Below are 20,287 nucleotides of genomic sequence, written 5' to 3'. Positions count from 1 at the left end.
AGGCCAGCATCAGCAGGAAACTGGGGGAAGCAGTTTTATGTTGGCAGACAACAGAGCATGATGCAGACCAAAGTATCCACATCCAGATTGTTCTTGATGTCGAAGGTGCCAGTAGCCCACACAAGCAGATAGACAATTCACACAAATCATATGCAGCAGTACTCAGCCCCTTCTCGCTGTCCTACAGATGCAATCTGAGTCTACTCGATATACATCTTCAATATGACAAGAAATTGCAGACCTTAGGAGTGTGTGCAACAATTGAACTTTGAAGTGGAAAATGGAGCAGACAGATACTGAGCCAGCAAAGAAGGGGTCTATGAAGTGATCAAGGAGTGCTTTTCCTTTCCAACATCCCAATTGATGCCCACGTTGAGCGGATTAGTCAACACAGGTTACTCACATACCAAGAAAAGGTAGTAGAACAGTTCCATGACAAAAGGGTTGAGGGAACTCAGATGTGAAAATACACAAGCAATTCAAAGACAAGGAGGAGAGGAAAAGGAAAGCGACTAATATTAGGATGGTGGGCCTTCCAGAAGATGATTGGTATAGTAAAAGATGCTTCCATGCTTGCATTATGAATCTAAGGGAAGCCATACTACAGATAGCAGGGAGCTTCAATGAGTGAGTTGATAGCCAGCCTCTACCAATTGTTGGTACGTGCCTTCTTACATTTGAATGACGAGATGGGAAGATTGAGTTTCTCAAGCAAGCCAAAAAGTGCAAAAGCACAAAAATCTGGATGTCAGTTGACCTTACCCAAGCTTATATGACATAGAGCCCAATGGAGTTGGAGAAAGTCAAAGAAGCCAAAGAGCAGGGAAATTGGCTGTTTACTGTGATGAAAAGCAATCGTCAGAGATTTCAAAGTTAAACCTTTTCTATTTAAAGAAACTCAGTCTAAATTTGATGTATGCACCTTAGAGTCTAGCATGTTGTTCTGCCACTCCATGTGAGCACCAGATGATAGGATTTTGTTAAGACCTTAGGGGTGGACTAGGCACCTCTAGCTCCCCACTAAGAGGGTGGTGACCTTATGATGTATTTTAGTCATGGTCTCAGGTCTTTTTTGGGCACCTGCAGACATTAATATATCTCTTTTTCTTTCTTTTCTCTCTCAGTTTTCATTTTATTTTTCCTTTCTTCAGTCCCTTCCCCTTTCCCCTTGCGGGGCTCCCCCTCTTCCCTACTTTTTGGTTGGTGTTATAGCATTGTTACACTTGGGTTACCCAAGATTGTCCAGAATCCTGTAAAATTAGATGGCAGCTTATGCTTGGGTACTGATGAGAGCGTAAGAGTAAGCTTGTGTTTTTGTTTTTTTTTTGGGGGGGGGGGGGGGGCGGGGGGTAGGGAAGTTTTAGCTTTGTTTCTTGTCCTTCTAAAACACCCTCCTTTCATTTCTGTCCTCCCCACCCGCTCCCGTTCGAGAGATTTTTTTCTACATGGGTCAGCTCTGGTTTCTGGAATGGTATTCTAGACGTGTTTCTGTTTCCCCCATCTGAAAATCATGATATGCATGTATGGCTACTGTTGGGGCTCAATTAGACCAACTGTGTTTGTCCTGTTGCAGGTGGATACAAAGGACATCCTATTTATATGTGGGGGAGCCTTTGTCGATCTTGAAAAGACAATTGCAGAAAGGTAAATATTTTGACATTCAGTCATTTATATTCAGTGGGTGATTCAAGAGGGGGTTTGCAACTTCAGTTCTTGCGATTGAGGCTAAGTCTTTTTCATGTGCGTTCTGTTACTTCTCATCAGGAGGCAAGTTTCTTCAATTGGTTTTGGAGCACCTGTTCGGGCGAACATGAGGACAAACACTCTGACAGATGCTGCAGTGACTTCGTCGCTACTAGAATCGGTATACTGACTATGTGTGTGCAATTTGTGAGAGCTGGGTGGGTATGGGGGTTGGTGGTGGGCGTGGAGAGAAAGAAAGAAAGAAATATATATTAAATCTTCTGGAGGCCCCACGGTCCTATAGGACAAAAGTAAAAACCAAAAGTACAACAGAAAATAGCTCCTCATACAAGTCACCATGGGCTGGTGCAAGGGCTTCCTAAGGGCCTGTTGAAAATGGGGAGAGGGTGAGAGACACTCATCACATGATCGGAGACAAAAGCTGAGGCACAATAGCTGATGTTGATAGTTGGTTGAATCATAGCAAGTACATGGCCTCATTTATAGGCTGGGCAAGCCTTATCTTCCCACACTGATACCTCATAGATGAGGTCACACACAAGAGAATCTAGATCCCATAATCTAGGGGAGGAATCACACCTACCACATGAGGTGGCACAAGTGGCCTCAAGACTCTTCACACTCACACAACTGTAGGACATGGCCTAGGACTCTAGGACCACACACACTAGGACTCTGATTCCAACAAACCCCCCTTCGGAGCTAGGGTGAGAAATTATGACATCAACCAGACTGTGCATCCCAGGCAATCTCAGAGGCTAACAGTTGAGCATAATTCAGAGGTTGAACCAAGCACTCTCATGGCTTAGGTGTCAACGTGATCAAAGACTCAAATCTGAGCATGGATGCATGACCAACTCATAGGTCTAGGGAGTACACCAACATCCTGGAACTTGGCCAGGCCTGATAAAGGAAAGACACAACAACCCCCCTGTCTCCTAACTGGGTACGTAGACCCTTTTATAGGACAAGGCACACAAAATGACAAATTATTACATCATTTTAGGGGGACTACCCAAGGCAGAGTACCTAACACACATGACTCTAGAAAGCCCACTCTTCATCCATCACCTCATGGAGGGATAGATTAGAAATAGCAGCAGTGCAGGCTTGTTCCTTAGGTCCAGAAGGTGTAGCTTCATCGTCTTCATCCTCGCTCTACTCCGCAACTAGATTGGCATGTTCTTTGGCTTGTACCTTTGCCATTTTCTTGAAGCAACGATCCTCTGGATGGCCAAGTTTCTGACAGTAATTACATTTAAGAGGTTTTCTGTTCTTCTTGGGCTTATTCTTGAGAAAGAATGCTTTGCCAGATTCGAAGGAAGATTCTGCTTTCTCTGTAAGCCTATGGTCCTCATCAATGAGATGAGCTACCATATCCTTAAAGCTCATATTGCGGCTGACTCTTAGGACAGCAAGGATCTCATTGTACTTGGAAATGTCTTCAATACTGGAGAGAAGTACAACAACTTGATCATCATCTTCAACAATGGCTCGGATGGCAGATAATTGTTGGAGAATTGACCCAAGATTTCTCAAGTGTTCATTGAGGGTTTCAGTTTCCTCCATCTTGAGCTTGAAGAGTTTTTGTTTGAGAAATACTTTGGAATTATTGATCTTATTTCCAAACAAATTCTCTAACTTTTCCCAAACGTCGTTTGCTGTCTTATCAAAATCCACATGGTGGATAAGGTTGTCAGCTAAAGCTAGGCCAATGATAGCCATTGCTTTATCATTTTGGTTCTCCCACCAATTGATTCTAGCATTATCACCTTGGGGTTTTGGCTCCTTGCCATTGGTGATATTCCATATGCCTTCTCGCATAAGAAGAAGCCGGAGTTTTGTCTGCCAAGTTGGGAAATTGCTCCCTGAGAATTTCTCAATGAACGAGGAGTTTTTTATGCTATCCATTGGTGGGAAGGTCTTAGCTGTTTATTACAGCCAGTGTCTAAATCCCTTACAATGTTTACTCAGATTTCAAAAAGGGCCCAAATTTTACATGGTAGAAGCTTCAATTATGCCAAAGGAAGACATAGGACAGAAAAGCCCTAAATTTTTGGGTTAGGGTTGCTGCAAAAATTAGGGTTTGCAGAAAATTGGGGCTTTTTAAAATTTCCTAGAGCATAGTGTTCTAGCAACACTAGGGGAGCTTCAGACCATAAAAGCCCCAACAAATTCACCCAAAATGAGGCAAAAATCTTCAAAAACGCAGAATATCTCAGACGGACTGTTTGTAGAATATCTCAGACAGACTGTTTGCTGTTCAATGGAGAGGCATAGGTCCGGGCTGATACAGGCTCTTGTACACTGATGCTGAGGCTAAAGAGCAGTCGATGATGAGGCTTGGGTAGGAGCTCATGTGGAGAGGCGAACGAAGAAGATCAACAACGTAGCTCCAAATAGAGAAAGAGGAACGTCATTAGATCAGAATCTAGACTCCAACTTGCAAAATAGGTAATCACGAACTGGGTAGTTTGCAGAGGAAAGCGTGGGAAGAATGCAAACGTAGAGCAGCCACGTAGAAAACCTTTGCCTACCTCGCGACCTGTACTCAGGAGATCAGCCCAAGAGATACGCGATGAACAGCTGCAGATAAGCGATGCAACTTCAAAGGATATGTCGGGCAGAATGGCACAGCATGAGCGGCACGTTATTGCGGGCTGAAAATGAAGACGATGGAGAGGGTAATGACGAGGCAAGGGAGAGGAGAATCAGGGCAGTAGCATTGGAGTGGCACAGATTTCGAGGCTGTTTGGTATGGGCCTGCTGTACGGCAACGTAGAGATGGCGACGTGCGGTGGAGGTAAGGCTCAGTCAGGGAAGACCCGCTCTGATACCATTTGTTGAAAATGGGGAGAGGGTGAGAGACACTCATCACATGATTGGAGACAAAAGCTGAGGCACAATAGCTGATGTTGATAGTTGGTTGAATCATAGCAAGTACATGGCCTCATTTATAGGCTGGGCAAGCCTTATCTTCCCACACTGATACCTCATAGATGAGGTCACATACAAGAGAATCTAGATCCTATAATCTAGGGTAGGAATCACACCTACCACATGAGGTGGCACAAGTGGCCTCAAGACTCTTTACACTCACACAACTGTAGGACATGGCCTAGGACTCTAGGACCCCACACACTAGGACCACACACAGGACTCCGATTCCAACAGGGCCTTGTTGAGTGTCCTATATCCAAAATCGAGAGAGAAGCAAAAGATCTAGAATCTAGAAGTACCATCTAGGATCTTGGTGCCTCGATAGTCAGGATTGTGCCTATCATGGTGGGGCCCTCCGGTGGGATATGAGGATATCTCGTATCTGCCTCTATGGGGTCATCTCTCAATGTGCCTCTGTGATGCTTGTATGCGTTGGGCCACATCAAGAGTGATACCTTACCTCTGACGATCTCCTTTGAGTAAGGCTGGGATTGTTGGCTGGACCTCTATTGTGTGTGTTCTGGTCTGTCTTTGCTCTGTGCATACTCTGTCCTCATCTTGGCTATCTCCTCCTCTTGGTCTCCATTGTGTCTCGGTGATTGTTTGATCTGTCTCAATAGTGTCTCTCTATGCGTTGCATCTTGATTAGGTAAAGACCGATGCAAACCTGGTAATGAAAGTGAATCGATCAAGATGGTATTCCAAACTCGTGTTCCTCTTGGAAGAGGCAGTCATATCGTCCATGCATCTCGTAGTAAACTATGCTTGTATAAAGAAAGTGCTTCTCTGTCTCCATCTACCCCAATGTGCATAGCCTACAGATCTACTGCGCTTTAGGTGGGTCTATATCCCTCCCTAGCTCAATCCTCATTGGTGGAACGAGACCCACAACTGTCCAATGGCAATCGTGAGTTCATGTGAGACTTGTTTGTCTTCCAGATATTGGCATCTGATGACTACTCATCCTTGGGTACTCTTTGGAAGTGATAAAAGAGGAGCTTGGTGGGGAACTCTTAGTTCCCCTCCATGTCTGTGACATATGCAGCTGGAGTAGATCCAACCGTATGATATGGTTGATCTCATCCCATGGAATCCAAGAAGGCATAGCGTATTGGAAAGGTGGATGTCGATCCATTTGAATGCCCTAATTGGCAGCCATGTGGATATTTGTGCATACCAAGCAGTGCTAACCCCTCGGTCCGCTAGTTACCTGGATGACTCTAGAGCAAACGTCAGTAATCTCTAGTTGGGCAAAGCCCAAACCGGCTAAAGGTATGTAACTTTTTGAAAATGGCATTGATCTTGAGTGGCGTCATAGCAAACTCTACCTTCGCTATTTGGTCAGTGGCTGATGGCTTGCTCCTTAGTTGTTGAGAGACCACTCCCCCAAAAGGGTGTTGCATACATGGCGGTTGGCCGCATCAAGGTATCAAACAACCACCCCTTTGTCGGGGGATTTGGAAGTGTGCCCGAAAGCACTATCTTGCTAGTCTCCTTGACCTCTCCTTGGCAGCATGGACCATTGTGAACACCGTCTTGTGAAATTTGCCCCTAGGTAAGTGTAGGTCTGCACAATCCCACCGGCTTCCTCTGGTATGTGAAGCTATGTCAATGCACTATGGCCCATGAGGTGTTAAAAATCTAACCTTGGTCTTTACAAGGCCGACCATCAAGTTTCTCCTTGCAAAACCCCTCTAGGACCTCTAATTATCTTTGTAAGCTTGCTGCCAAGGGGGGGGGGGAGAGAGAGAGAGAGAGAGAGAGAGAGAGAGAGATTATGATATGATGTGATTCCTTTTAAACTTGGCATGAGACCTGTGAGACCCTTCAGGATCTATTGGATTGGCAATCACTATCAACTAATAGTGATCCCTTACATCCAGTGAAATTAGATATTACAGAACTTGCTATGATGTGAGTACGGTATGTCAAGATTTCTTGAGCAAATTTCAACTATCATGCCGGGTTTCAGGTGCAACTCTTTTTGTAGACCTGCAGTTGGGGATTGTAATTGTTTTGCTGCATGTTTTGTGCCTCACATCGTGTGCGACGATCCGATGTGGCTCAGTTGGCAGTCTCTGGAAAATGTGGAGGTTGTGTGCATCTTTTGCGGTGTTTGTGTGGAAAAGATGTGGTACATCTTCTTTGTTCAGTGGTGGCCGATGGCAATACAGACTATTGATCACGTCGACGTCGTTGAGTGTGTAGTTTCCTGTGCGCAACCGATTCAATTGCTTGGGGCTTCTGTCCTCATAACAGTCCCCGATGTGCTGCTCATTTTCTACCTCCCTTGTGGGGCAAATTTTGCAGACCCTTTCTTCTCTAGGGATCCTGGGTCTTGCCCACCTTCCCCTCTTCACCTCTAGATCATGTGAACTAGTTTGAATTTTACGGCTTAGATGTCTTTTAAATATTGATCTGTCTTCCACGAGGTATTTCTCCACCTATAGCTGTCCGTTGAGTTCATTTCCTGCTTATAAAACTGCATTTTTGTCCTCGGGTTTTGCCATAGATTCTGTAGCATCTTGTGTCAGTATCCCTCAGATTTCACATGCAGATTCTGGTATTTCAGCAGCTGTTATACCCCATCCCTTCCCTCTGCCAGCCTGTGTTTTGCATCACTTCCAACGCATTACGTGGTATCCTCCTAGTGTCCATCTTCTCAACTTTGTTGAGGTAAGCCATGAATTGCCATATTGCTTTCCCTTCTAGAGGTATCATAGTTGTTTTCAGCCAGTAGAATGGGGTAGGGTGTCTATGCTTCAACCCCTAATTCCCGTATTAGGAAACGTTAATGTATCATTTCTATCCTTTGCCAGTAGGTCCTAGAGAGTCCAGGTGCCCAGGCTGGTCACCCGTAGAGGATTACAATCTACACAAGCATAGTGTATAGGAATTTTCTCATTTCCCAATTTCACAGATGTGATTTTCTGCATTTATTTTGGAATCTATATAACCCTTGGACCTCCTAGTATTCCCCTCTCCACACATGCATTCCATTTGTGGTTGTCCGTGAAATCGAGCCCCAGATTTTTTCATGCTGTTGACAATGTCTAGGGGCTCTCCTTCAAAGGTGACATCCACCTGTTTATTATGTGACCCAATCACCATTGTTTTTGTCTTATCTATGTTGACCTGCCTTCCTGAGTGTGTGCAAAATTTTCTCAATGTATCTAAGTGTGCTTGCAAGTTCTCCTTCTTAGCGAAGAATACCACATCATCCCAGTACATAAGCATTGTCAAAGCATATTCTGCAATCTGGTGACTCTCCCTACTATATATTTTCATCCACACTTGTAGATCATCAATAAATAGGTCAAAAAGTGTTGGTGAGAGGGGGGCATCCTCGCTTCACCCCTGTATTATTGCTTATGAAGACTTTCCTCTTGGAACATGATCCATCTACTAGCGGCTGTGCTAGCTTTGCTAAAATTCTCTCATATGTTGCTTCTTTGAATTCTAGAGGGACTTGATGTTTTCTAGCGCTTCCCATACTTTCTTACGTGGGACTGTATCAAATGCTTTCTTAAAGTCGACAAAGCATCCATAGACAACTTCCTTCTTGTGTTTGACTCTTGCTGCTAGAGCTCTAATGGCCGCTAGATGGTCAACGGTAGAGTGTTTAGGACGGAATCTTGCTTCGGATTGTGCTTTGACCCCTTTCTCCTCCATCGGATAGTTCTTTATAGCTTTGCCATTAACCTACTTACCATGATTGTCCGATAATTCTTTACTGTCCTGCTATCCCCTCCCCTCCCTTATGGATTGGTACAATCTTGTTGACGTGCCATTCTAGAGGAAAGCCTTCTTCTAGAGCCATATTCATAAGCTTGGTAAGCATTTTCTTTGTCATCTCGCCCCCCATGTCAGCATTTCTGCTACCAACCTTTGCTCGTCTGGAGCTCTCCCATTAGCTAGATTTTTCAGGCCTTTACCCACGTCCTTCTTAGTTATAATTTCATTTGATTCCTTGATAGTGTAATTGTGTTTGATTTTCTCTTTCCCTTTTCTTTCGTATAGGCTTTTGACAAATTGTATCATTTCTCCCCATTGTGCTTTACCTCTCTTTAGCTTTGTTTCCATGGAATTTTTGAAAGAATTTCCTGGGCCGCTTCTCATAGCTCTTGAGAAATATATTTTTCTTATGCCTTACTATTTGTTTATATGTGTTAACGTATTTAGGAGATCTCACAGGCCTTGAGACAAAGTACAACCAAAACAGTTCATCATACAAGCTGCCATGAGCTGGTGCAAGGGCTCGTTGTGCTATACTTAAACCAAAATCCAAAACCCAAAATCTAGAGGAAACCAAAAGATCTAGAGTCTAGAAGTATCTGCTAAGATCCTGATGCCTCGACAGTCCAAGAGTGCCTATCATGGTGGGGTTCTTTGGTGGAAATGAGGATCTTGTATCTGCCTTTGTCGAGTCATCCCTGAACATGGTGAGGGGCGTGGCCTCCGTAATCTCTATATGTGGTGGGCCATATCAAAGGTGAGACCTTGCCTCTGATGATCCCCTCTGAGTAAGGACAGATTAAATTGGACCTCCATCGTGTGTGTGTGTGAGAGAGAGAGAGAGAGAGAGAGAGAGAGAGAGAGAGATTAACGTCTGCGGAAGGCCTCACGGGCCTATGGGACGAAGTGTAAAACACACCAAAAGGGAAAAGAACTCATACAAGCCACAAAGGCTGGAGGAAAGGGTGTGCTAAGACCCTTGCTGAGTACTATGCTGAACTAAAAAGCTCAATAGCTTGAGCAAAATCAAGTTCAAAACATTTCATGTGCTATCTGAATTAGGCTGACAATTGGAGCTGAAACTCGGAATCCGAAACTTGGCACTGTTGTGGCTCGTCTATGAGTGCTGAAAATTTCTTGGATCTGCATATGTCGGGCTGTCTCGTGTTGTGGCGGTGGGGGAGGACGTGGTTCCTCGATCTCTGAACCCGTTGAGCTATGTTTAAAGTGACCCCTCGTCTTGGGCGATCTCCCTTGAAGAAAGCTGTGATAGGTCGGACCTTAATAGAGGGTGCTCTGGTTGCTCTTTGTGTCGCGGATGGCCTTTGCATCCCTCTCTCAGTAATCCAAACTGCCTGCATAAAACTGCCTGCATATCGGCTAGCTCCTGCTCCTCCACCCCACTTTGTCTTGGAGCTGACTCAAAACCATAGAAATCTGTAACTCGCCGTTGTGTTTGTCACTCTCTGTATCCTGTGGTCTGGTCGCCTCGTGTTGCTCTCTAATTTATTGTAGCAGGGTATCTGGGTGTCGGTGCATCTCAAGCAGATAGAGCCCAATATAGATGTGGTCATGGAAGTGGATCAATGGTGATAGTGGGCCGAAGCCACTCCTAGCCTGATAGAGACAGTGGTATCACCCCCGGAGAGAGATGATATGATATGATTGTATTAAAGTCCGTGTGAAACCCTTCAGGATCTATGTGTGTATGCGTGTGCGTGTGCGTGGGGGGGAGAGAGAGAGAGAGAGAGAGAGAGAGAGAGAGAGTCTGTTAACGTCCACTGGAGACCAAAAGGTCTATGGGACAGCAAGAAACCCTTTAGTACAACTGCTTAGGGGAGGGCGCATGGCAGCTCCCAAGGTGAGAGAGAGAGAGAGAGAGAGAGAGAGAGAGAGAGAGAGAGATCTGGTATTGTTGGAGTGCATCTTTCAAGCAAAGGGTCATGCAGGTATGGAGCATTGACCTTGTGATTTGCAACAGGTCGAGAGTTCTGATCTAATAGCATATGGATTGATACCCGAGTTTATTGGAAGGTTCCCTGTTCTCATAAGTCTCTCAGCCTTGAAGGAAGACCAACTAGTGCAGGTATCTTTGGAAATTTCATGCCAGTATTTCCCCTTGAATATATTTTTGGATGAATATGTACTATGCCAATTTGAGCCTTCCAGCAAGTAGAATGAAAATCTATTGCAAGCAAATGCCTTACTTTCATCTACGTGTGCAGGTTCTGACAGAGCCAAAGAATGCTCTTGGCAAACAGTATAAGAAGATGTTTGCAATGAATCATGTGAGCTATGGGTTACTTGCTTGATTCAATTTGACATTGTGGCAGGCAAATGCCTTGCAGTCTTTCTTTTACGCCTCCTTTCACCTGCCTGTTTCTAGGGCACAACAAGACAAAAGGAACTCCAAAGAAAGTGAAAACCAGTAAATTCAAACATGTGTAAATTATGAAATAGAAAACAAAACAAACAAAAATAGGAGCTACATTGGAATTCATCCCCCCCTGCAGGAAACATATACCTGTCATGACTTACTGTACTTGTATATTGTTGTACCTTTCGTCATGGGTAACCGTTGTCCTCATATTGATCTTCTGACCTTGATATCTGTATCATGCAGACAAAGTTGCACTATACTGAGGGTGCTTTGCGGAAAATAGCTCAAAAGGCCATGGCTAAGAGCACTGGTGCACGTGGATTGCGCTCTATTATGGAACAGCTTTTGGTGGAAGCAATGTATGAGGTAATTTTTTAGCTTAATGATCTTGATGTGGTACGCAGTATCAAGGTAAAGTATTTGCTAGTAACACAACCCTTGTCAGGTTCCTGATGCGAAAAGTGCAGCAGAGAAGATAGATGCTGTTGTGCTTAATGAGGATTCTGTGGGGCCTCCAGATGGCGAAGGAACAGGTGCAAAGATTCTGCGAGGACGGGGTGCTCTTGAGTGCTACCTTCGTCAAGAAAGACAAAAAGCAGCACAGGTATGCTAATGATATACTTGACAGAACATATTTTGGGGTTGGCAATTCTAGTTTCTTATGAAGGTATATAGATTTTCTTCTACTTTCCTTGGCAGTGGGCTTTCTGAATGGCTAAATGATATGGCAGTTGCATGTTGTGAGAACCTTTTCAAAATTTCTGCTGCTTTTATTTCAGTATAGTGTGGTTGCCCCTCTGTTATTTTCTTTCCATTCATGTGAGAAGAATCATAAGGAGCACTTGATATCTCACTCCACTGCCTCTTTCCCTGCTGCATTGCCACCCTGTGGCCCTTGATGGAGCCTGTCCAGTGCCATGGTATTTGAGACGTCTTTGTTAGTCCTCCACTGCCTCACCTTCCCGCGGCCCCTTTACTATGTCTCTCCTTGACTGATGAGAAAGTTGAGGCGGTTTTGGATGAAGGCAGGATGCTTTCTGTGCAGTGGCCCAAGTGGAATGTTGGTGCCTATCTCCCGCAGCAGGTCTCGTAACAGCAGGGGGGTCGTCGTCCAACCCAACCTCAGGCTGAGCTGATCCCCTGGCTCAGCCTGGGGTGTCAGCTTCAACAAAGGGGTCCCGGATTGCACAGGTCTTTCCTAGCATGGAGTTCCTGAAGACGAAGCTCTTTCCATTGACTCCATCTAACAAGAAGCCATCCTACGCTGCCATGGCTTCGACACCTTCTCCTTATGCCTTGACTTCTCACAGATTTCAAAGCAAGCTCGATCCACATGAGAGGATCTACTTCCTACAACAAGAACTGAGATGCAAAGCTCCACATTGCTTCCTTGGAGAAGACAGTTTTAGAAATGAAGAATGAAGGCAGACAAAAGGTAATCCAAGAAGTCCTACAGCAATGCAATACTGCAACTCCTACACCACAGCTTGTAGCCAAGGTCCAAGAAATGGTCACCACTCAGCTCCAATCCATGGGACAGGAAATTACAGCAACAATACATAACAAGATCGACAAATGTGATGTTTATGCAGAGGTAAGAGAGCAAAAAGCCATAGCAAGTAACAATAAGATTTTATGTATTGGGGGATTGCAAGATAGTTGCCTGAGCTATTTTGAAATGGAAGAGAAGAGGAATGTATTGATGAGGAAAAGATTATCCAACTCAAGAGGGCAGCGCCACAAATCGGTTGGGATGAAAATGACTTAAGTCTTATCACTTGAAAGGAAAACCAAGCACATATTTATTTCAAAGAAAGGATTTTAAGAACCAAGATCCTTAGACAAACCAACAAGCTCAAGGGTACTAGGATTTGGATATCTGAAGAGCTCACTCCGACCCAACTCAAACAAAGGGCAAATGAACATATCAAAGTGAAAGAAACAAGGAAAAAAGGTAAATGGGCGGTTTATCGAGACGGGCAAACACTCATTAGAGATTTCAAACCTAAACCCAAAGACTCTCAGCCTTAAATTGATGTTATTCAGACCACCCTTAATATAGTACTTGAATGTAGTTATGCTATAATAATTTGGGGCTGAGCTGCTATACTCCCCCATAGACTCTCAGTCTCTAATTGATGTTGATGATTTTGGTGTGCATTTTGTCCCATACACCCATGAGGTCTCATGTGGACGTTAATATATCTTTCTTTCTTTCTTTCTCTATGTGTGCGTGTCACTTTCACCCAAAAAAAAAATGTGTGTGTATCACCCTGGGGTTACCAGAGCATGGCGCATAGGACACAACCTCACCAAAGACCAGCCTCTAGCGATACGTTTTATAGACACCCAAAGTTGGCTGATTGCATTGTGCAAGGCCATAGCTCTTGGGATCATCCGTAGATTTCACATGGATGAGGATCTTACTCCTTTGGAGGTAGAGGAGAGATGAGCCAAGGAGCTTCTTGGAGTCATACACAGGATGAGACATTGTCTTCTACATAGAGACTCACCAAAACCCTAGAGCATCTACTATCACCAATGAGTGGATACACATGGGGCATCATGGACTTCTCGAGCCGTGAGGAAGGTATTCTTCTTGGAGACTCCAACACTAGGACTACAGACCTAGGTAGCGATCATTGATTTTCAGCATGACTCAATTTTATCGCTTGACATTGATTTAGATGAGATCAGTATTTCTTGAGTGTTTGCAGACCGACAAGCCCCATTCACCTCATATGGGCATGCCTTCATAGACATAGGCAGGATGCATGATCTAATTGTCTACAAGGGTGTGGAGAGGTGGCCTTCTTTTGGCGGGCTCACTTGTTCTCCACACGCAGGAGATTCTAGTGTAGTTGACTCTCATGGGATCACGTGCCTTTGCCTCTTGCATCATAGTTTTCTACATCTTGTGGTTTGGATTTCAAAGGTGTGCGGCCTGACTTGGCACTTCTCCCCATAGTGAGGATGTTCCTGCATCGAGCGGAATTATTGTCCCTATGTCTCCCACTGTCCCCACTTGGAACTGACCATGTCCATTCCACTCCTGTCACTGAGCACATCCCACCACACATACACCATGTGGCAGGAGATTCATTTTGATCACAGATTAGCCCTTGCATATGCTGCCCGTGCCTCTAATATGTTTGTTGACATCGATGATGCCCTCCTACTAGAGGATAGAGCCGTCCTTATCACATGCTCCCTTCATGATGCCGCTCCAATCTTTTCCACATACCACCAGATCCACCCACTCACCACCTATTGGATTGGTCCCTTGCAATAACTGGTATTTATCTAGTCCATTGAAAAAAAGCATAGTGCCCAGAAACGGTTCACCGTTTTGCCGCCGTTTTTTTGAAACCAGAAGGCGTTTCAGGCAGGGCAAAATTTTTTTTTTTGGGGGCAGTGTGTCTGGAGCCTAGCCAGGGAAACGTATATATAGAGCAGCAATGTAAGAGCTTGTAGACACCAATGCTCAGCTATAGACGCAAAAGTACCAGCACACAATCACACACACACCTGCCTCAACCACCGAGTAAGAACACCATTGGCGGGTAGGGCAGTTTTTGCTCTCCCTCTCCAGTCTCTCCTCTTGCTCTCCTCTCATCCCACAGCCCCCCTCTCAACCTGCTGCCCCTAACCCTTGCTCTCCTCTCTAGCATCTCCTCCTTGCTCTCCTCAGCCCTTGCCCTCTCCTCTCCTCCTTGTTGTTTTCTCAAGCCTTGTATGACATATGTATTAATAATAATTATATATAAAAAATATATTTTATTAACCTTAAAAATCGAAACAACGTTTCCCGCTTGTTTCCGTTTCCCCATTTCCGAAACTTGTGGGAACTAAGAAAAAAAGGGGCTTTATCTACCAAAACAAGAAAGAACTACCAAAACTCGTGAAGAAAAGGGACTTTTGGCAGAAGTTTCTTGAGTGGAGGTCCAGATCCCCTATCATAGACCCAACCATTTGGCACATTTATGCATGCACCCTTCCACATGTATCTTGTCCTACCTCTTGTTCACCTGTTATATCAGACATGCAACTCTTTAAGTTACAGAATGGCTGAGTCAAAGATCATGAGGGATTATGCACCGAGTACATTGCACATGGACTTAGTACCTTAGTCCCGATTTTAGACAAGCTATCTAACAAATTGGTTTGTACGGGTTTTCCTCACATCTGGACCCTTAATACCATTGTCCCGATCCATAAGGTAGGGGATTCCATGAGCCCAAAAACCTAGAGGATCATTTTGATTGGACATGTCATGTCCAAGATTTATGCATTAACACTTGACACTTACGTTAGTCAGTTTGTGGAGTGTGAGGGATTTTGACCCTTGGGACATTAAAGATTTTGGGCAGATAATGCTACATTGGACTATAGTTTGACGTTGAGAGCTATCATTGAGGAGGCCCGGATGTGATAGTAGAGAGTCTATTGTTGCTTTGTGGATTTTTGCAAAGTGTTCGACATAGTGTCAAGGGCCCCGCTATTTAGATGACTACTTGATCTAGAGGTTAGGACATCATCTGGGCAGTCCACACACTATATGAGTAGGTATCAGGCGAGTTAGGACGTTGACTGGTGGACAAACTATCCTTTGTCTCAAGCTCCTGCATATCGTATAAAGAGTAGATTCGTCTCTTACATGGGAATGCTCTCTGCCCGTCCTGTCTCAATACATAGTTGATGAGAGGACCCTCGGGACTGCCCAGTCGAGATCCTTAGTGCAGCGGGAGATGGGTTTTTGTATAGATGGGAGATCGATAGAATCCTCGTTCAAGACCTGTAGGCAATGATCTACATAGAAGCTGAGCTTTACTAAAAGCTCATGGGGTGCTAGCCAGGTCGTGTATGGGTGGAGTTGTAGGATGTTCCCGTTGATGACCGAGTTCACCTCATGATAGGTAAGCGGAGTGGATGGAGCCTTAAGGCTATATTGAAACAGTGTGAGTTTGTCCATATGGAGTCCTAGGTCTACAAACCATTTGTGTATCCAAGCATACCCACTCCTTTGATTCCCCTGTGTATCTAGTGCCATAGATGAGCCACAATAGCTTGCATAGTTTCGATATCATGGTGCCAAGTCCGTGACTCTTTAAAGGTATGTGACTATCATAACATCAAGCTTGAAAGGGATAGTAAAAGAATATGATGTGGGATCGATGGCTCACTACAGATCATTCGTGCAAGAAGTAGAACTTGTAGTCTCTCGGCATGGGATCCGATGCTGGCTGGATGAACAAGAGAGTAAAAAAGAAGATACTTGGTTATAGGGTCTTGAAAAATGGGTCTGAAAGCTCTGATGATGAAGTTTGGCAAGTGTGGCGTACCCTTTGCTGAAGCGGGCCTGCATGGCTAGTCTCATCGTGAAAATCGATCCTGAGAAGAGAACCCCGAGGACTATTAAAATGCAACAATGTCCCATTGAAGGTGAACTGCTCTTATGTGCTATTTCTAGAGACTTGTTGAAGATCATGACCTTCAGATCACGTGTCTCACAGAAATTTTGAAGTGCACCCAAGTGCCGTTGGAGATCCTTGACAGTAGAACCACATCATCTGTGTATCGTAGAATCGGGATTGGAGAACCGGCTAAAGGTGAGCTAGCTCAACCTAGGAAGGAGTCGTACTCATCAATGCATTGGCCGAACAAGGGACAATGTTTTTTGACTCCAATTATGCTTATGATCTGCATTGAGATGCCCTGTGTACTATGAGATCCTTGAACAGCACCACTGTCTTTTTAGGAGCAAATTTGGTTCTTTAGAGATTTCTTGTCCTATCTTGATGAACACTTTGTGGTGGCAACTTTCCTCCTCGAGATCGAGTGACATAGAGGCTGACTTCTGCAAGCACATAGTAGAGTGTAGGAGGGCTTGTGCTTTGACAAGCCAGAGGATGATCACGTACTAATTTTTTGGTGACTCAAGCAGGGGCGGTAGGGGCCGTGACATAATAGAGACTTAAGAGAGTATGACATGACTAACTTGTCCTCTGGTGAACCCTCGCATTCGGATTGTAGACATCTCCTCTTTACTAAATGATTTGGAGAGAGAGACCATTGGAGTGACGGTAGCACTTGTCAGAGGACGAGCTACCTCCTAGAGATTATAGAAGAGGAGAGTCGGGCCTATACAGATTGATCAAGCTGAGCACTAGCAGTGCTCTATTGTTGATTCCCTTCCTAGACAACGCTAGCCCTCACCAGATCCAGAGCCACTACCGGCTGAGATAATCTCTTCTATCCTTAGCCAACCAGCGAAGTGTGGTTTTTTTGTGCTTTCAAAAGTTATCATGTGCTTGTATGTGCTTTTTGGTGTGCTTTCAAATAGTCTTCTATGCTTATATTGTGTGGCTCTACCCCACCAAGCCGAGAACGCTATGCCTCCTCTCCTTTAAACAAGAACTTCATAGGTGCTAAGCGTGCTGTCAAAAAGTCCTCATGTGCTTATATGTGCGTTCTATTGTGCTTTCAAAGTCTTCTGTGCTTATATGTGCTTTCTGAATTCCTCCCTTAATTATATGTGCTTTCTATTATGCTTTCAAGAACTCCTCATGTACCTATCTGTGCTTTCTGTTCTCCTTTCAAACATTTTTCTATGCTAATCTGCTGAATAGCTGAGAAAACTTCCACAGAATTGGTACAAACTCCAGGGCAGAACTGTGCCAGTCAATAATGAGGTAGAACTGCACCTCACAACTCACAGGAGTAGCCAGGAAACTGTGCCACAAACACGCCAAGACTAGGCTGGAAACTGTGCCAAACTACTGCCAAAAACTCCTAACTGCACAACCAGTCTTCTATGCTTATCTGCTGAATAGCTGAGAAAACCTCCACGGAATTGGTACAAACTCCAGGGCAGAACTGTGCCAGTCAATAATGAGGAGAACTGCTCCTCACAACACACAGGAGCAGCCAGGAAACTGTGCCACAAACACGCCAAGACTAGGCTGGAAACTGTGCCAAACTACTGCCAAAAACTCCTACTAAAACTGCACAACCAGTCTCTATGCTTATCTGCTGAATAGCTGAGAAAACCTCCACGGAATTGGTACAAACTCCAGGGCAGAACTGTGCCAGTCGATAATGAGGTAGAACTGCACCTGACAACTCACAGGAGTAGCCAGGAAACTGTGCCACAAACACGCCAAGACTAGGCTGGAAACTGTGCCAAACTACTGCCAAAACTCCTACTAAAACTGCACAACCAGGCCTCAAATGACCCTATTTGTAGGGCGCAGGAGCCTGGTGACCTTGCCGACTGACCCGACAAGGTCTGGCCAGCTGAACCGACCTGGTCAGGTCGGCTGACCCGGCCCCAGTCAGGGTCCCAAACCAGCCCCAAACCGGCCTGACTGGCCTCAAACCAGCCTTAACTATGGCCTCTAGCCCTGGCTAAACCCCCTTCTAACCTGCAGGAAAATGCACTGAGAAAAGACACTATGACACCTCTTTCTGGGCTGGCACACCCACATAGAAGCTCTCTCTCCCTATCGGACAGTTAGGAAATGACTAACTCTTAACACAAGTGTCACTGGAGACCCTCTACTGAGAATGAGAATATGAGAGAGAGAGAGAGAGAGAGAGAGAGAGAGAGATTGTGGCTGTCTATACTACAATTTTGAACTCCTTTCATGCTCAAACTTCTATGATGTCTTTCTCTCATGATTATGAGAGAATTGTCAAACTGGAATGACTCCGAATATTATTATCTTGAAGTTTGATTGTCTTCTCAAAGCAGCATGTGTCACTCTTCTTAATCTGTATTTGAGAATATTGCTATCGTAATTCTGAGATGATTGTGAATCCAATGCGGCATGTAGGTCCCCAAAGACACTAAGGGGCGAACTCGGGAAGCAGAAACGGAGACTGAACCTGAACTTCCAGCTCAAGCAGTGAGCATGTAAGGCCATGTACACAATTGTATTGGTTGAGGCTCTGTACAGAAGTGTGTTAGTTGAATCTTTCTTAGAGGAGGCAACTTGCTGTCATGTGTTTTGTATTATGAACCAAATTATATGTACACTAGAGGTCAATCAGTTTTAAGCCGCATTTTGGTGGAGTTGCAAGAATCCTGCAACTAAAGACGTCACAGTTCCAAATTTACATAAAAAATTACACGCAAAGCTGAAATATGGCCAGCTACATTGTATGAACATCCATGTAGATATACCGCATTCACTAATGATGCTGGAATGGCTTTGATTGAAGGCCACCTCATCTTGCTGGTGTAATAAAATTGAATTTGGCTGTCTTTGCCATGTCTATTTACAGTGTCATGTTACAGTACGTTATTCCCCTAGCTGAAAAGTATTTGCAAGTTCATTAGGCAAGGAATCAATGCAAGAGAACATCTTGAACTTTGCAATGACGCTGACGAGACCTAAATCTTCTAGTACACATTTCAGTCGAGAAGTGCTGGTATTGTTTCTCCCTTTTTATTTCTCGTCATCTTATAAGGAGTGGCCAATTGTAAGAAGCAAATGCCAAGTTCCAACAGCAGCAAGCAAGTCTGTCAGCTTCATCATTTGCCATAAAACAATGTCATCTAGAATTGTGCAAAACTTCTTAAAGCCCCCTTTGAGGAATGTATTGCAATTTGTAATGAAGGGTGACACACAGGGTTCCGTATCACCGCAGTTTCAAAAAAAGCAGCCCTCAACACATTGAAGTTATTGCTTAATCATGTAATCTTCTATTTCCAATGTATTTGTTTGCACAACATAATTAAAAAGGATGAACCCATGGAGTTCATGCATAATAAACTGGATGAACTTTTTTAATTGTGACCAGTCTAGTGTTTGCAAATGGATGGCATTGTCATAGAAATTGCATGTTATTTGTGCCTACGTAAAGGGTTAGGGTTCCCAAAGATTGTTTAAAAAGTAGCATGTTTGTGTCATCTTTCAAAACCTATGGTTTGCTTTCAATGGTTTGAGATAATGGCCTTACTTGTACCAAATATGTTGGAGCTCCTTAGTGTAAAAGAAAACACATGGGTATGCCGATTGTTTATGCTACTTTATAACATTTGTTAGCACTGCCTTCAGGCAGCGCTCTAGTAACACTTTTGATAAAAATTGTCCCTCACCGTTTGTAGCCACGTGGCATATTTCTATTTTTGTTGGTTCGTGGGTGGCTTGGGTTTTTGTTTTGGTTTTTCGTGTGTTTTCGGTGGTCTTTGTGGAGCATTCCTTTCGTGAAGAATCGTTGGTACTTGAGGAGTTGTGAAGCTTGTGCGAGAGGAAGCTTTGAGGAATTGCATAGGTTTTATCGAAGATTTCAGAGAGGGGAGTTGTTATGTCTTGAGATTTCGTTGTTTCTCTGTCTCCCCGCCTACCTTTCCGTTCCCCTTCACATCTTGATTTGAAGCTCATCTCTCCGAATGGTTTTCCCCACCGCTCTCCATTTTTGTAGGCCTTCGACTACTCAACTTCCGGATAATTGCTCATAGAGCACTGCGCTTGCAAGCCTTGTCACTACTGCGTATAGCATCTAGGATCATTTTGTGTCTTG

At 44.3% G+C, this 20,287-nt stretch overlaps 1 protein-coding gene across 3 annotated transcripts in view; it reads left to right on the top strand.

The window, feature by feature from the left end:
* LOC147886003 (CLP protease regulatory subunit CLPX1, mitochondrial-like) overlaps positions 1 to 19,257 on the top strand; it is a 49,040-nt gene extending 29,783 nt beyond the window's left edge. Inside the window, exons 10-16 of one of the 3 annotated variants that reach the window (XM_087396067.1) lie at positions 1,574 to 1,644; positions 1,765 to 1,864; positions 10,361 to 10,465; positions 10,605 to 10,667; positions 11,003 to 11,125; positions 11,278 to 11,363; positions 18,595 to 19,257. In XM_087396067.1, the coding sequence (XP_087252193.1) occupies positions 1,574 to 1,644; positions 1,765 to 1,864; positions 10,361 to 10,465; positions 10,605 to 10,667; positions 11,003 to 11,125; positions 11,278 to 11,363; positions 18,595 to 18,670 (624 nt within the window). In that variant the 3' untranslated portion in view covers positions 18,671 to 19,257. Of the gene's footprint in view, positions 1 to 1,573; positions 1,645 to 1,764; positions 1,865 to 10,360; positions 10,466 to 10,604; positions 10,668 to 11,002; positions 11,126 to 11,204; positions 11,364 to 18,594 lie in introns of all 3 variants that reach the window. The other 2 variants (XM_087396066.1, XM_087396065.1) reach the window with 2 other exon arrangements.
* The last annotated feature ends 1,030 nt before the right edge of the window (positions 19,258 to 20,287 follow it).

This window comes from Dipteris shenzhenensis, chromosome 25 (assembly GCF_047967505.1).
Source record: "Dipteris shenzhenensis isolate YYH24624 ecotype China chromosome 25, Dip_SZ_1.0, whole genome shotgun sequence".
In the NCBI taxonomy this organism is placed as follows: domain Eukaryota; kingdom Viridiplantae; phylum Streptophyta; class Polypodiopsida; order Gleicheniales; family Dipteridaceae; genus Dipteris; species Dipteris shenzhenensis.
Note: the sequence above shows the minus strand (reverse complement) of the source record. Positions and strands in the feature narration are given on the sequence as shown.